The sequence below is a fragment of the Sorex araneus genome, chromosome 8 (genome assembly GCF_027595985.1).
Source record: "Sorex araneus isolate mSorAra2 chromosome 8, mSorAra2.pri, whole genome shotgun sequence".
Taxonomy (NCBI): Eukaryota; Metazoa; Chordata; class Mammalia; order Eulipotyphla; family Soricidae; genus Sorex; species Sorex araneus.
Window position 1 is genome coordinate 44,427,318 of NC_073309.1, and position 17,481 is coordinate 44,444,798.

At 48.8% G+C, this 17,481-nt stretch overlaps 1 protein-coding gene and 1 pseudogene across 1 annotated transcript; both read left to right on the top strand.

The window, feature by feature from the left end:
• The first annotated feature begins 763 nt into the window (after positions 1–763).
• PSMC4 (proteasome 26S subunit, ATPase 4) lies at positions 764–10,413 on the top strand. The gene is made up of 11 exons (XM_004620747.2): positions 764–876; positions 1,729–1,827; positions 1,962–2,148; positions 3,704–3,850; positions 3,950–4,059; positions 4,163–4,256; positions 8,869–9,036; positions 9,126–9,202; positions 9,310–9,478; positions 9,667–9,722; positions 10,168–10,413. Exons 1-11 carry the CDS (start codon positions 841–843, stop codon positions 10,279–10,281), a joined length of 1,257 nt encoding a protein of 418 aa, XP_004620804.1. The 5' UTR covers positions 764–840; the 3' UTR covers positions 10,282–10,413.
• Positions 10,414–11,572: 1,159 nt separating this feature from the next.
• LOC129406877 (U6 spliceosomal RNA) lies at positions 11,573–11,672 on the top strand (annotated as a pseudogene).
• Positions 11,673–17,481: the final 5,809 nt, after the last annotated feature.

The following is a 17,481-nucleotide window of genomic DNA, read 5'->3' on the forward strand; positions in this document are numbered from 1 at the left end:
AACCGTGGCTGATGGAAGGAACAGCGAGGTATCCCTAGCACAGGAAGCTCCGGCTTTGATGACAGACAGATCTGGGGCCCCTGGGTCTATCCATCCGCTCCTTGTGACAGGCCAGGCTGGGAGGTTGTTTCCGTTTCTGCAAAACAGAACGCCGCTAAGATGCGATGAGTTTATGCACAGACCCAGGCTGGACGCAGAACTACAGGTCTCCTGCGTGACCCAGCTTCAGGGCACCTTTGCCTCTGTCTGCAATCGTGACTTGAAGATTTCACTGCATTGGCTACTAGAGGTCTCTGGCCGGGGATGGGGGGTGGGGGGCGCTGTTTCACCCCCCAGAATAGAGTCAGGTTTATAATGTGAGTCGGCCCGGGTCTTCGAGTCCACGCGGACACAAGCCTCAGGCGCAGTTTCCCCGTGTAGAACCCCCGCAAAGAGCCCTTCATCTCTAAAACGTCCCACCACTGAGCATTTAGTCACTAGACTTTCCCCGACCTCGAGAATGGCCTCAGTAGAGGCGAGAACGATGCGACAGCGCCCTCTACCGCCCAGAAAACCAGCGACCACTACATCGCATCTTATTTGCTCTACTACGCACGCGCAGCGCTCAGGCCCGCGCGCGTGGCGCCGAGTGCGCCTGCGCTTCCCCGCGAGGTGGCGCCCGGGGCGTGGTGTCCCCTTTTCTCTCCGTCCTATTGGGCCCGACAAGCCCGCTCTACGCTTGAACGAGTTCTCGGGCCTAAACTACAATTCCCAGAACGCACTCGGGCCGTGGACTTCCGGTGGCGGCAGCGGAAGCGGTGACTGGATCGGGCCGGGCCACACTCGAGTGGCTTGGTCACTATGGAGGAGATTGGTATCCTGGTGGAGAAAGCTCAGGTCTGGTGGCACCTGGCTTGCGGGGACTCGGGGAAAGCCACTGAACCGAGTGCGGGTGCTGAGTGTCTGCGGGGACCCGGGCCCGAGCTGGGTGACTTCCGAGGCCCGGGTCTGGAATTTGGTGCGGTACCGAGGCCTGGCAGGGGTGGCCGAGGGATGATCGGAAGACAGCAAAGGCTCGGAAAACAGAACTAGGGGGGCGGTGAGCGGCGTTCAAGGTCCACTGCGACCGAATGCTTTCCAGGTCACTCCGGGCGTGCATGCAGACCCCCCCTCCCCCCGGAATCCCCCTTGCCTCAGCGGGGCGCGTGGGTTTTGCGCGGGGTACTTGTTGCTCGCACTGGCTCCGTGTCGCGTCCAGCTGGACTGGCCATAGGCTGGTTTCGGGAGCTGAGAAGCATCTAGATTCTGATCTAGCAGATTGATGTTTGGGGTGCCCGGGGATCGGGGTGTTGAATGACAAGAACCTAATGGGTCCTTGGGGTCCTGTGATCCTCCAACTAGGGGAAAAGGGGTGATGGGATATAGTGTGAAGGGGTGGAGATCTGAACCACCTCTCTGAGAGCCATGACTTTAGGTCCCCGTGCAGGGGAAGTATTTGGGGTCTGGTAAGGAGTTGATGTGACAAGTATCTCATTGAATGGCACTGGTGAAATGGTAGGAGAGGTATGAAAATGAAAGATATTAGGGGGCTTACAGTTGGAAGGGGGTTGTTGGGAGCTGGAGAACATCAGAAGCCTATTAGAGGAGTGACATGTCATCAGCATATTGGGGGTAAATGGCTTTGTGGGGAAATGACTCTAGATTGTTCCACGAGGGGCCTCTTTCAACCTCAGTTTTCCTCTGGTATAGGATGAGATCCCAGCACTGTCCGTGTCACGACCCCAGACTGGCCTGTCCTTCCTGGCACCTGAGCCTGAGGACCTGGAGGACCTGTACAGCCGCTACAAGGTGCATTGCAACCCCCCAGCTGGGTTCCTTTATGGGACATCAGCATCCCTCTGTCCATGGCCACCTCCCACCCCGCCCTGGTTGGCTGAGCGTGGCCAGGAGCTACCCCCGGCCTTGCCCCACTCTCCCTGCAGAAGCTGCAGCAAGAGCTGGAGTTCCTGGAGGTGCAGGAGGAGTATATCAAGGATGAGCAGAAGAACCTGAAGAAGGAGTTCCTCCATGCCCAGGAGGAGGTGAAGCGAATCCAAAGCATCCCCCTGGTCATCGGGCAGTTTTTGGAGGCTGTGGATCAGAATACAGCCATCGTGGGCTCCACCACAGGTCTGGTGGTCGGTGGGGTTTAGAGGGGCCCTATTCATAAACAACTGGTAGCTGGCAGGTGCCAGGAACTGAGCCAGGGCCCAATAATGGCAGACAAGGCAAGACAGCATAATGGTGTTATCCAGAGTCTTTGGTTCCTGATACAGAAATAGAAACGTGCTTTACATTCTTTTTATCATAATATGTTTATATGTATGGATATGTTTCACCTATAAACACACAGACCTCTGAAACCTAATACATGTAGCCTGACTGTGGGGGGCATCCTCTGGTATTTTCCATTCTGTTCTCGCCTGTTTCTGTTTTAAGCCCTGTTTGACATCACCCTCTAAATTGATTTCCTGGCCCTCATGGCTGGGTTGGACCTGCAGGGGGAAGACGTTGGGCTCTGGGAAGGGCTGGTCCTGCCCTGTCCTCAGGGTGTCTTTTCCTTTATTGCTCTGCTCTCTGCTCCTCTGGACTGGGCTGTGTTCCCCTGAAGGTTTGGGAAGTGTGCGGCTGAGACTGAGAGGAAGGGAAGGGCAATGATTCCGGAGGGACCTATGTCTTTGTTTTCTTTCTTTGTTTTTTTTTTTTTTTTTGGGGGGGGGTCACACCTGGTGATGCACAGTGGTTACTCCTGGCTCTGCACTCAGGAATTACTCCTGGCGGTGCTCAGGGGATCATATGGGATGCTGGGAATCGAACCCCGGTTGGCCACATGCAAGGCAAACACCCTACCCACTGTACTATCACTCTAGCCCTGGAACCTGTGTCTTTGGATTCAGGGCCCAGCAGGGCTATCCTCGGGATGGTGACATGGCCAGAGGAGTTTGCACAGGAGCAGTGACAGGAAGACAGGGACTTGGGGTGGGAGTGCAGAAAGTTGCTGGACAACTTGTGTGAAGGTCAGGAAAGAGATGCTTCACTTGCTGAGGTGCAGAGGGCGGGTGGGAGGAATTGAGACGGGAAGCCCGAGGCTGGAAAAGGCTGGCCTGAGGCAGAGCAGGTCCACGGGAGCAGCTGGAGAGACATCCAGGGACAGGGTGGAAGTTCACAGGGACTGGGTCACAGGTCACAGTAGCTAGAGGTCACAGTAGCTAGTGGGCCATGGAGGGAAGGTAGGAAAAGGACCAGGAAGAGGCTCACATGGAGTGCGCCAGTGCCCCTGAGTCAGCGCTTGGACCACAAGCACTTGCTTGATGTGTTTGTTGTTTGTTTTGGCCACACCCAGCAGTGCTCAGGGCTGACTCCTGACTGCATTCAGGGATCACTCCTGGCAGGGCTTGGGAGACCATATGTGGTGCTGGAGCTGGAGTCAGATTGAACCTAGGTCAGCTGCATGCAAAGCCAAGTGCCCTACCCATTGTGCTACCATTCTGGCCCAAAAGGCACTCGGTGTGAAGGGGATGGGGTGGGAGGACAGCTTGGAGGAGGCAAGATAACAGGTTTTAGGAGGAAACACCACCTGCCTAAGGGTGTGCTGAAGTCAGTGGGGGTGGGGGGGTATGGTAGACCAGCCCAGTCCTGAGATTGTCCCCACACTTCTCATTATCCTCACGCACCCCTCTTGTAGGCTCCAACTACTATGTGCGCATCCTGAGCACCATCGACCGGGAGCTACTAAAGCCCAACGCGTCGGTGGCCCTCCACAAGCACAGCAACGCACTGGTGGACGTGCTGCCCCCTGAGGCCGACAGCAGCATCATGATGCTCACCTCAGGTGAGGGGTGAGGGATGGGGTACATGCCAGGGCCCAGGCGGGCGCCCCTGAGGGACAGGCAGGGAGCCCAAGCATTGCTCTCCACCCCCGCTCCCCTAGATCAGAAGCCAGATGTGATGTATGCGGACATCGGGGGCATGGACATCCAGAAGCAGGAGGTTCGGGAGGCCGTGGAGCTTCCGCTTACGCACTTCGAGCTCTATAAGCAGGTGAGGGACTGGCTGGAGGCGCCTCGGAGTCTTGGGGGGCTAGGGGGAGGTTGACAGACCTCCCTGCCGACTCATGGACCTCCGTCTCCCTCTTATGATCCAGATCGGTATCGACCCTCCCCGAGGCGTCCTCATGTATGGCCCTCCGGGCTGTGGGAAGACCATGTTGGCAAAAGCCGTGGCCCACCACACGACAGGTGAGTGGCAGGGCCCCCTCCCCCAGACCACTGACCTTCCTGGTGTGTCCATCCTTGTTCCCGCCTCTCACATCTTCCTCAGGCGGTACTGGACAGTCAGGTAGAATTTAGGCTCTGGGGTTCAGGCCCTAGGGTCCCTCTTTTTTCCTGACTGGTGCGGTTCTGTGGAGGTGACCTCAGCCACCGATCTCCCTCGACAGCTCAGTCCGATGGTGGGGAATTCACTGTCACTATATCATTGTCATCCCATTGCTCATCGATTCGCTCGAGCAGGCACCAGTAACATCTCCATTTTGAGACTTGTTACCGTTTTTGGCATATCAAATATACCATGGGTAGTTTGCCAGGCTCTGCTGTGCAGGCAAGATACTCTCGATAGCTTGCCAGGCTCTCCAAGAGGGGTGGAAGAATCGAACCCGGGTCAGCCACGTGCAAGGCAAACGCCCTACCGCTGTGCTATGGCTCCAGCTCATGGTGGGGAATTAAGCAGTGATTCTCCTACAGTGGGCAGTGAGTGCTTAGTATCTGGAAGGTCATGGAGGGGGGCCAACAGACATTCCCCCACACTCCCCCAAAACGAAATGCAACAGGAATTGTCAGATTCCACCCCCAAGCCATCAAAGAGCTTGGATGGATTTGGAAAACTTGGGTTCACATACATGGGCACACACACATATGCACACACATGTTTGGGGCCACAGTCCTTGGTGCTGGGGGACCAGTGGGTGGGCAGGCAATGGTAGGGATTGAACTCAGGGCCTCTCACATGGCTCGACATATGCTCTACCGCTTGAGTCACATCCCTGACCCTGTAAATGTATTTCTTACAGGTTCCAGACCAAAAAATCTGAAAGTTACAGTTTTAAAACAAAGGACAGGGGTCAGCACATTTATTAAAATTGTAATAAATGTGCACCAGGGAGCAGTTGAAGGCGACAGAGAAGCTGTGAGTTTTCTGGGCCAGACTGCCCAGTTTTGAACTCTAACTCCCCTCTACCTACTTACACAATCCCCTCAAAGTCAGCTGCCCTTTCCTGGTGTATAAGGAGACAACCAGAACTCTTCTTTTGCTTAGTTGTTTAGAAAGTTAAATCCATGTCAGGCTTCTTAAAACTATCCCTGGCACATGGGCAGTTATACCCCACCCCCCCATGTTGGCCAGGGTCATGGTCTTGCATTCACTCGCCAGTCACTGGAGTCCTGCTCTCCTGGACCCTGGACTAGGAAACTGCCGTGATTCCAACAAGCTTCCAGTGGCTAGAGGCAGAGGAGATATCTTGGGTTTGATCAGTCTATTGGTATTCACTGAGCACCTACTATGTGCCTGATGGGCTTGTGGGTGCTGGAAACACGGCAGCCAGCAGAGCAGTCTCACGGCTTGGGAACATGGTGGGGACCTACTTGACCCCACGCATGCGCGCGCGCATAAACTGGTCACACACATGTAAATAATCTGGCCAGTGGTGCTCGTACATGATGAGAGCAACTAAGCAAGGCGGAGAACCCAAGGGGTGTGACTGTGCCAGGGAAAGGAAGTGGTCAGGGAGATGTTTTGGGGTGATGTTTGCAAAAAGACCTAAATACTTGGGAGTGAGGAATGGGAGTCACAGGCCAAGGGCCTGTCGGGCCCAGAGGCCTTGAGGCAGGCATGTTCATTCATGTTTGGGGACCAGGTGCCTAGAGCTGAAGCCTGCAGGAGGGGCTTTGTGGAGAGAAGAGAAGTGGAGAAGGGATCGTCTGCGTGAGTCGGGAGGCAGGTCTGACCCTCTTGCCTGTGCCTCTTGGGCGGCCTTCCCAGAGGAAGCAGCTTGTAAGGAGTGTGTTGGGCATACAGTGGGGAGAAGGTGTCCAGTGGGGGAACTGGCATGTGCATAGGCCTGTGGGTAGGAAAGAGTTCCCTGAGGGAGTTTGAATAGGCCAAGACTAGACTCCACACACACAGGGAGCTTGTGCCTGTCTTTGTTTTTTCCTGTATTTATGGTCCCTATTCAGTAACCGCACGGGAATAGGTATCCAGAAAATGCTGAGGAGCAGGTTGAAGTGGGGGGTTCTACTGGGTCTGCAGGAGGTGAGAAAGGGCTTGGCTAGAAATAGCCTTTTTGCCCATCTAAGAGATTTTGTGGGTTGCCCTGAGAATAAGGTAGTTGTAGACACATAGAGGTTAAGAGACAGACACATATATTATCGAAAAACAAAATTATCTCTTTTTTTATTTTTATTTTTGGGTCAGGGCACACCTCGTGATGCTTAGGGGTTACTTCTGACTCTGCATTCAGGAATTATTCCTGGCAGGACTCAGGGGATGCCAGGGATGGAACCTGGGTTGCCACATGCAAAGTAAATGCCCTATCCACTGTACTATCTCTTCGGCCCCAAACTAATCCCATTATTGAAAATGAATTCAGAAATAGGTGAACTTGCTCTTGTGTTTTTAGTCAGCACACTAAAATATTTTCACATGGGCAGATAGAGAAGTTGAAAGATTTTTCTTTGGGGCCGCAGCTGGCAGTGCTGAGGGCTTATTCCTGGTTCTGTGCTCAGGGATCACTCGTAATAGTGTTCAGGGGACCATATGGGATGCTAGCCTCTCTCTCTCTCTCTCTCTCTCTCTCTCTCTCTCTCTCTCTCTCTCCCCTTCTCTCTCTCCCTCTCTCCCCTCTCTCTCTCCCCCGCCCCAGCCACCTACTTTTCATTTCTCAGCTTCTCATTCTCCACTGATGCTTGGGACCCATTAGACAGTAACTGCTTCCTCCTCCTCCACCCCTCATCCCTGTGCTTCTTTATTCTGTCAGTTTCTGTGAATTTGTCTGTGTCAGGTACTGGTATAAGTCGAATATAAATGTATAGAATGCATCTTTATGACTGACTTGCTTCATTTTATCCATGTAAAGTGTGCCGGGATTTCTTTCCTCTGGAAGGCTGAATAATACATCTTGCATATATATCACCTTTAATTTATCCCTCATTTGTTGCTGAACACTTAACTGCATTTTTACTATTTTTGAGCTACTGTGCCGTCTCTCTGGCCCCTCCCAGGGAACCATCTAGATGCCAAAGCACAGCTGACAGGTGACATGGCACCAGGGGTCAGGGATGGATCTCCTCAGTACCTGAACTTGCAGCGTACTCATGACTCCTCCCATGACTCCTCCCAGTTAGGACACAAAACTATCAGGTCTAGGGAAAGGACCCTGTCTCCCCTAGCCCCGGGTGCTTGGAGGAAGGCCTGGGGGTTAGTCCTTGAAATACAGTAGGTTGGGGCTGGAGCGATAGCACAGTGGGTAGGGCATTTGCCTTGCATGCGGCCAACCCGGGTTCAATTCTCAGCATCCCATATGTACCACCAGGAGTAATTCCTGAGTGCAGAGCCAGGAGTAACCCCTGTGTATCACCGGGTGTGACCCAAAAAGAAAAAAAAAAAAAGAAATATAGTAGGTGGTTTGAAAACAGACAACTTTAAGTGGAGCCAGAGAAGTAGCATAGCAGGTAGGTTGCTAGCTTTGCACAAGGCTGACCAGGGGTTAACAACTGGGCATTATGGATGGTCTCCTGAGCACCACCAGACATCGAACAAGAAACAGGCAGTATTAAACTAAGAGGTTAACTTGTTGACACTAGCACTGCAGTCTGTGTTCATGAAGCCACCTCCAAGTGTCAGCCCGGATAGTGCCTGCTGGCATCCCTGTGTTCAAAGGGGGTTCAGAAAGCTGAGGAGGGGCCACCCAAGTGATGGAGTGTGTGCCTTGCATGTACATGGCCCTGGTTTTCATCTTGGGCATCGCATTTCCCCTTCCCCTGGCCAGCTGCATGCAGTGCTAGTGGCCCCAGAGCACTGCCCAGCCATAGCACGCTGGGAGTGGGCCCCACAACTATAAGTAAGTGGGCTGAGAGCTCAGGGGCTGGAGTGCATGCTTTGCTTGCCAGGTTTGCTCCTGGCTCTGTGTGGTCCCCAAGCACACCTGGTCTGGTCCCCAAACAAAAAGGCAGAGAACCAATGGACATGCCTGTGGTCTCTGGCTCTTGCTCACTGTTGCAAAGTGGATCCCTGGAGTCCCACCGAACCCCATGAGGCAGTGAGATGTACTGGTTTCTTACTGTTTTTCCAAGCACTCCAGAAACACAGATTATTGGGCCGGAGCGATAGCACAGCAGGGAGGGTGTTTGCCTTGCATGCGGCTGACCCAGGTTCGATTCCCAGCATCCCATATGGTCTCCCGAGCACTGCCAGGAGTAATCCCTGAGTGCATGAGCCAGAAATGACCCCTGTGCATTGCCGGGTGTGACCCAAAAAGCTAAAAAACAAAACAGTAACACAGATTATTTTTTGTCTTTGAGTCATAGTTGTTATCACCTCTCTCTCCATATGGATGTGTTGGATGCTAGGTGCATTTTTTTATTCTTTTAAACTCTCCTATTTTTGAAACATCGGGCCCCTAAAATGATGCAACTGTTGATATGTTTCATTGTTTGGGTTGCCAGGCCCCAGCCCTGGTGTGACAGGGCAACCCAGTTAGTGGGAGTGGACATCAAAGACAGGGCTGTCCTTAGGAGGAGTCCCAGTTCCTGCCACATCGGAGCAGGCTCCAACCCTAGTCCCCTGTCCTGTCCTCAGCTGCCTTTATCAGGGTCGTAGGCTCCGAGTTCGTACAGAAGTACCTGGGTGAGGGCCCCCGCATGGTCCGTGATGTCTTCCGCCTGGCCAAGGAGAACGCCCCTGCCATCATCTTCATCGATGAGATTGATGCCATTGCCACCAAGAGATTTGACGCCCAGACGGGAGGTACAGGACACACACTCAAATAGGGCTTGGGTGTGGGGCCAGGTGGCTGCGTGGGGCACCCCAGACTGACCATGCTATGCTTTTTCCAGCGGACAGGGAAGTTCAGAGAATTCTGCTGGAGCTGCTGAATCAAATGGACGGGTTTGACCAGAATGTGAATGTCAAGGTTCGAATTTGGAATGAGGGTGTGGAAGTGGGGTGGGAGGGCTGGAGATGGGGAGGGGGCGGGGGTGGTTGGAGACAAGAATCTGAGGCAGCCTGTCCCTGTTCCAGGTGATCATGGCGACCAACAGAGCCGACACCCTAGATCCTGCCCTGCTGCGGCCTGGCCGCCTTGACCGGAAGATCGAATTCCCACTCCCCGACCGCCGCCAGAAGAGGCTGATCTTCTCCACCATCACCAGCAAAATGAATCTCTCAGAGGAAGTGGACTTGGAAGACTGTATCCTGCCCTCGGAGGGTGGGAAGGGCAGCAGTTGGGAAAGAGGATTCTTGTCCCCTCTGCCATGGTCCAGAGGGTGGCAGGTGGAGACTGGTGCCCAGGGTGGGGGGTGGCTTCCAGCCCCTGGCACTCTTCCAGCCCCTGTAGTGGATCCTACAGAAAATAGTTTCCTTAACTCCCTTCTGCAGATGTGGCCCGGCCAGATAAGATTTCTGGTGCTGACATCAACTCCATCTGTCAGGAGGTGAGTCAAGGTGTTGTTCTAACACTAGGGCAGGGGTGAGTGGAGATCTAACCCCCTCTGCTGCCCTCGCTTTCTCCCTCACTGCTTCCCTGGGGATGGGCCCTGCCCATGTCTTCCTCCACCCTCACTAAGGCTAGAAACTGTATTATATATACAAAATTAAGCATTTTGGTGCCAGAGAGATAGTACAAGGGGGAGGGTGCTTGCCTTGCATGCAGCTGACCAATTCAATCCCTGGCATCCCATATGGACCCCTGAGCACTGCCAGGGGTGTTCTCTGAGTGCAGAGACAGGAGTAACCCCTGAGCATCGCTGGGTGTGGCCCAACAACAAAGTTATCTCCAATGAGGTAACTTTGGTTTACAAGATGGAGTATCTAAGTTTTCATGCTAACCACACCCACCATCACCACCAAGAGCCCGTTTTTTCACTTCTGTCTCAACAGAGTGGGATGCTGGCAGTTAGGGAGAATCGCTACATTGTTCTGGCCAAGGACTTCGAGAAAGCTTATAAGACAGTCATCAAGAAGGATGAACAGGAGCATGAGTTTTACAAGTGACCCTGCCCCTGCCCCACCTCAGGGGCCAGGTGCTGTTGTCTCTCACCTCCCCAGCTTCTGTCCCCAAACCCTGTTCTCTTTTTCTCTTTATCCAGGATTGGTTTGGTCAATAAATACACAAGATGAAATCCGTTTCATTCCTCAGAGAGCTAATTCCTTTAGTGAATCTGGGCCCTGAAAAGACTCCTATCTGCCACATGAAGAGACAAGCAGGAGAACAGGGTTCCAGCAAAGGGCAGGGGCTGGAGCGACAGCACAGCGGGTAGGGCATTTGTCTTCCACGTGGCCGACCTGGGTTCAATTCCCAGCATCCCATATGGTCCCCTGAGCACCGCCAGGAATGAGTCCTGAGTGCAGAGCCAGGAGTAACCCCTGAGGATTGCCAGGTATGGCCCAAAAAGCCAAAAGAAAAAGAAAAAGAAAAGAAAAAAAGAGAAGCAAAGGAGTCTAAAGTGGGGAGGGTGCTCATCTTGCACCCTGGCTGACCCGATTTGATCCAGAACACTCCATATGATCCTCTGAGAGCCAGTAGTAAGCCCTGGGCACTTCCAGTATGATCTAAAAACTGAAAAGGAGAGAGAAGCAAAGAATTCTAACCAAATGACGTGAGAAATTTGAGGAGAGGGAGAGATTGTGCACCTTAGGCTAGCTAGCTCTTCACCACTAAAGAAAGCCCTTCACCACCAGAAAGCTGGTACAAGTGTCCCTGCCCACATTTCCCACAAGCCAATGAATTTTCTAGTGCTGAATACAGCTTGAACCATGATTAAAGCCTTCCCCGCAGTTCATTACATTCATATGGTTTCACAACAGCTTGACAACTCCGATGCTTAAGTATTTAAGTTAGGGTTAAATGCATTCTTTTTAGTTAAATAGTTTCTCACCTATTTTAAAGTTTGCTTAATGATAGGGCTGCAGAGATGGGTAAGGTGGGTACGGCAGTTGCCTTGCACACAAAATATTCCAGAAAAAAAAATAAGTACTCAATAAATAGGGAATACCTTAGATTTATGAACAGAGATGTTTCATTTTTCATAATATTCTCCCAAATTGATTTACACATTCAACGTAACTCCAGAAGAAAAAAAATCCACAAGGAGTGTAAATGTATAACCTGGTAATAAAATATATGTGTTGGGCTGATCATCTGGCCTACTAACAGAGCACATGCTTCACAAGTGTGAAGTCTGGGCTTGACCTGGCTCCATACACAAATAAAATAGAATAAAAAATTAAATGTGTGTGCAAATGTAAAGTGCAAAGGATTCCTAGGGCAGACTGAAAAAAAAAAGTACTTGCTTCAGCAACACATATACTAAAACTGGTATTATACTGAGAAGGTCAGCAAGGCCTCTGCATAAAGAAGACAAAGGAGGAAGAGGAGGATTTATGACAGAACAATTACAATTAGGAACAGTGGATAGTGGTAAAAGGACAGACAAAATGGCCAGTGGATATGAGTAGAGAGTATCCCCCAGATTTGTGATAAAAGAGACGTGAGATACATTAAATGGGGCTTTAATGTCTGGACAGTCATAAGGAAACAATTGGTCTTTGAGGTTTTCCTCATTCCACTGACAGCAATGAGACCTATCTATGACATATCTAAATGTAAAAGCCTAAACATTGTAGGTAAAATCAGAAAAAAGGGAGAGTGCAATGGACTTGGAGCTGAGGATTTGCACGCAGCAGGCCAGCTTTGAACTCCAGCACCACCTGTCCTTCAAGCACCACCAGGCGAAACACCAAAGCATTGAAATAGCAGAAGCCCTTAAGCATAGCAAGTTGTGGTTCTAAAAGCAAAAAAAAATAATAATAATAATAACAACAACAAAAAAGAAAAAGGTCAGAATGTTTACAAAGATTTCCTAGATGGGAAACCAACCAAAGCTCTAACTTAAGGGGGGGAAATAATACAATGGGTATGAATTCAAAGTGTGGATGCATTTTGGTGACCAAGAACCATTCCTCTGGTGAGTCAGCCGACAGCGATAAACAATGGAGGAATAGGCAATGAGGGAAATGAGGGAATGGGGAAGGAAGGAACGGAGCTACAGGGTGGTTGGCAATCAGTGACCCTTTATTTCCTCCTACCATCCAATCCCTGTTTGGGATCCTCCTTTTGGGGATGTTAGGAAGTAAGGGCAACTGAGGCTAAAGTCAAGTAAATATGATGGATGCCCAGGAGTAAATATTATTTGGAGTCAACTTTCATGTTACAAAAGCATATTTTAACTGTCTTCCTGTGTCTACACAAAAAGGACATTGCTAAACCATGCAAAGTACATAAAAGAAGCAGAAAAGCAATATAGGATTATTAGTGCCTAATGGAATTGGATGTGCCTCAGGAGCACTATGATGGGAGTAACTCAATAAACCTAAGCTCCTTGCAGGAGGAGCATGGACAAACTAATGTTATGCAACAATTTTACACCTAAAAAAGAAAGAAACTTAGAGCTGAAGAGATAGTATAGCAGATGAGGTGCTTGCCTTGCACGCAGTCAACATGGGTTCAGTCCCCAGTACTATATGGTTTCCCCAATCACTTTCAGGAGTGATCCCTAAATACAAAGTCAGGAGTAAGCCCTGAGTACTGTTGGGTGTGGTAAGGAAAGAGAAAGAAAGAAAGAAAGAAAGAAAAGAAAGAAAGAAAGAAAGAAAGAAAGAAAGAAAGAAAGAAAGAAAGAAAGAAAGAAAGAAAGAAAGAAAGAAAGAAAGAAAGAAAGAAAGAAAGAAAGAAAGAAAAAAGGAGGAAGGGAGAGAGGGATGGAGGAAGAGAATGAATTCTATTTGTAATATACAAAAATGTAAAAAGTGAAAAGGAGGGCCAGAGAGATAGTACAGCGGGTAAGGTGCTTGCCTTACACACAACTGACCCAGGTTCAATGTTCAGCATCCCATTTGGTACCCCAAGCCCACCAGAAGTGACTCCCGGGCACAGAGCCAGGAGTTACCCCTGGCACTGCCAGTTATGGCAAAAACCAAAAACTAAATAAATTTAAAATGATTAAAAAGTGAAAAGGAGGATCCAGGGAGGCCATACTGTAGATAAGTCACCAACCTTGCATTAAGTCAACCCTGGTTAAATCCCCAGCACCATATATGGTCCCTAAGCACCACCAGAAGTGAACCCTGAGTATTATTAGGAGTAGCCCCTGAGCATCACCAGATTAATAACCCCAGCCCCCCAAAAGAGAAATAAGGCCAGTGAGATAGTATAGGGGTTGAGGAACTTGCCTTGCATATGGCTGACACTAGTGCAAATCATGGCATTACATTTTATCCCAAAGCACCACCAGGAGTTATCCCTGAGTATAGAGCCAGGAATAAGCCCTGAGCACTGCCGGGTGTGGCTCAAAAACAAAAAGCAAAAAAGGAAAAAGCAAATAGTGGCAGAAGCTACTCCCATTAATATATCCTACAATAGATGCACAGAAAAACTCTATAAAGAACACTTACTACCAGGTTAAGAGAAAAAAGGCAATCAATGAGACAATGGTACATTCTTCATTTTGCTTCTGTATATACTTTGCTATCAGAAATTCAACCCAGGGTCTCACATATACAAGGCAAGTGATATACTGCTAAGTCACATCCTCTACCAAGTTTTTTTAAGTTTTAAACAAATAAGACATTTGAAAATTTTCAGAAAAGAGGGCAGCCAGATGGACAATAAATATATATAGAGATTTTGCACTTGCATAAGGGAGAAATGAAAGTTAAAATCATATTGTGGATGCCACTACATATCCACCACTATGACTAAAGGGGAAAAATGGAAAATACCAAATGTTGGGGGACTATTTAGAGCAACAGAAATCTTGTACATGGCTGGAAAAATGTAATATTATTGGTCTGGTCACTTTTGAAAGCTGTTTGTCATTGTCTAGTAAGTTACCATATGATCTAGAAATTTTCCTTTGTTATAATCTAAAAATTCACATATAAATGTCCTCAAATGCACGAACAAACATATGAATACTAGCACCATTCTAAGAGCGAAATCTGGAAACAAGCCTATGAACACAAGCAAGCATTAACTTGTCTTGTATTCTTGCAATGAAATCATACGTAGTTAGAGCCAACTCTATGCAATAACATGTGAGCTTCAGAAATAATATTGAATTACAGTAGTCAATAATGCAGCATATATACTGTATAATTTCATTTATACAAAATTCAAATATAATCAAATAAATCTGGTATTAGAAGTTTGGACAGGACTGGAGAGAGAGTACAGTGGATAAGGTGCCACTGTATGCCACTGTATGAACTGCCTTGCATGCAGTTGCAATGTGTTCAATCCCCCACACCCCAGATGGACCCTCCGGCACCATCAGGTATGATTCCTAAATGAAGAGCCAAGAGTAATTCCTGAGTAATAACTGCTGGGTGTGGCTCCCCACAAAAAAAGAAATCTTAATATAGATTATCTTTGAGATTAATGGCTTTTCTGTGAATAAAAATTGATCCTGGGACCTGGACAAATAGTACAGCTGTTGAGGTGCATGCCTAGCATATGCCAAAGCAGATTCTACTCTAGGAACCACGTAGTCCCCTGAGCATCACTGGGTGAAGCCCTGAAGGCTCCTGAGCACCACTAGGTATGGCCCTGGAGGACTCCAGCAATGATCAGGTAATTCCTGGCACTGCAGGTGCTGAGTAGTATTACACCCTCAGGTCCTTGTATTGAACTGTTGACCCAGTTAGTCAAGAATAACTGGTGAGCCCCCTGGGCCTCCTGAGCACCACTTGGGATACATTAGTCTCAGTTTGGTTATTATCCTAGTTTTGGTTTCATGAATATTCAAATTATGAAAGCATTTGCACTCTTTTCCATTTTGAATGTATACTGCCACCAAGTTTACAATGGAGAAAAGATACCGGGTGAAGGAAAGATGAGCCTGAAAAGATTAATAACTTCCATCTGGGGCCAGGAATATAGTAAAGGGGTTAAGGCATTTGCTTTGCTTGTGGCCAACCTTGCTTCAAATTCCAGCACCTCACATACTCCCAACCACCACCAGGAGTGATCCCTGAGTGCAGAACCAGGAATAAGCACCACTGGATGTGGCCCATCACTTGTACCACTTGTGATCCCGTTGCTCTTCGATTTGCTCAAGTGGGCGCCAGTAACGTCTCCGTTAGTCCCCATAGCGTGCCAGCGTAGCCCAATGGTATTTGCTTGCTCCAGGAACAGGAAGAGCCTCAAACTGTTCATTCAGGGTTTTGACAAAGAAATCTGACCATCTCGTAGGTGGGCAGCCACGCGGTCTTTTGACATCCAGTGAAATCCAGTTGGTAACAGCTCTAGTCCAGCGGTCATCTCTGAATCGCATTACGTGTCCGGCCCATCTGTTTTTTGACGCCTTGGCAAACAAGACAGCGTCCCTGATTCTTGATCGTTGACAGAGGTTAGAACTCTGGATTCCTTCTCTCACTTGAGTGAAACGTGATATTCCAAGCATAGCTCTCTCGATTCCTCTTTGGGATACCCGAATAATGTTCTCATCCTGTTTTTGTAGGACCCAGGTCTCTGAGGCGTATGTTAGTGCAGGAAGAATGGTGGAGTCGAAAAGATGTGCCCATAAACAATAACAATCTCATCTGTGGGGGGCCAGAGCGATAGTACAGTGGATAGCATTCTTCCTTTGCATATGGTCGATCTGGGTTTGATCTCCAGCATTCCATATGTTCCCAAGCACCACCAAGGATAATTCCTGAGTACAGAGCCAGGACTCACCCTTGAGCATCACCTCGTTTGACGCAAAAGCAAAAAAAAAAATCTCATCTGTATTGGAAGCTAACACAGAAATAACACAATAAAAAAACTGTCTTTGGGGTTTATAATTATCTCAAAAGGGAAAAGGTAAGTGCATAAGAATATATGCGAATTGTAACAATGCATACCACTTATGCAATAGTAATACATACCACTTATATAATAGCCCACTAGCTCTCTCACTTTACTAACTGCATTTGCCTTCAAAATGATCTCCAGTCGGCTTGAACCTCCCAAGCAAGAACCCAAGAGGAAAACTATTGAACCAGTTAGGATTCAATCAGAGAAGAGGCATCATGAAGTGCAAGATTTTAGGGCCTGCAGAATCTAGTGAAGAAAATTATGGGATGCCATTGCCTCCACTTCGAGAGAGTGGACCTAAATTAAGTCACTGCTGAAGTCAAGAAATAAGAACAGAACTTGAAATAGGAGAAAGTGAAGATAAACTGGAATCCAGGCCAGTGTCTCCAACTTCCATGACGTGGGTAATCTATAGAAGGGGGCATTCTGCCAAGAACTGAAAACATCCCTGGTCCAATACTAGAGAAACGAAGGACAGGTGTGGGGCAGAACAGAAGTAGGGGGTGGCTGTGATACAGGTCAGTGAGGCCATCAGCACTACAGAGAGCTCCGGAACCACGGAGAGGTCCAGAGGTGACCTCTGCAGCAACCCCAGAGCAGGAACAGTCCTTCAAGCAGAAGCTTCCCTTCTAAGTAAACATGGCACAAGGTTGTTTCCACCAAGTCCACCCTAAAACCACTCAGGAAAAGAGTGCTTGGAGAAAGTTCCAGTTCAGGTAAAAAAAAAAAAAAAAAAAAAACACGGTCTTTTTTAGTTTGTTTTGGGGCCTCACCTGAAGATGAGGTGAGGCTGGTGAGGCTCTGTGTTCAGGAACCACTCAGTGCTTGGAGTGCATATGGAATGCCAAAGATCAAACCCGGCTAGGCTGTGTATAAAGCAAATGCCCTACTCTCTTTACTATAACTCCAGCCTTACTACCATTGTATTTAAAAAAAAAAAAAAAAAAAAAAAACAGCCTGTCATTCCTCTGTTCAGATATCTGGAAAGGCTTCGTTATCTCGCCAAAGTAAAACTAGTGACACTCCCAAAAATAATCCGCAGGAGGTTTTACTTTTAACTCCTTTTCTTTTCTCATTTCTGTGTCACTCTGTTGCCACTCAGATCACCTTGCTACTACTTCAACATACCAAAAGTAGAACTAAATCACCTTTGCCCATTCCCTCCACCCTTTACTGCCACTGGTTATACCTTGTTTACCCACTCAGTCATTCTGGACCTGCTCAAATATCACAGTCTCTGGAAGGAATTATCTGAGATGACTGAAAATAAAATTACCATGGGCACTCCACCTCCGAATGGTCATTTTCTCCTTTTTTGGCTTTTTGGGTCACACCTG

Excerpts from the sequence above, each read along its gene's own strand:
- PSMC4 (XM_004620747.2), top strand. The coding sequence starts at position 841 with ATGGAGGAGATTGGTATCCTGGTGGAGAAAGCTCAG. Across the intron at positions 2,149-3,703 it reads CATCGTGGGCTCCACCACAG|GCTCCAACTACTATGTGCGC; the intron begins GTCTGGTGGTCG and ends CCCCTCTTGTAG. Across the intron at positions 9,723-10,167 it reads TCAACTCCATCTGTCAGGAG|AGTGGGATGCTGGCAGTTAG; the intron begins GTGAGTCAAGGT and ends CTGTCTCAACAG.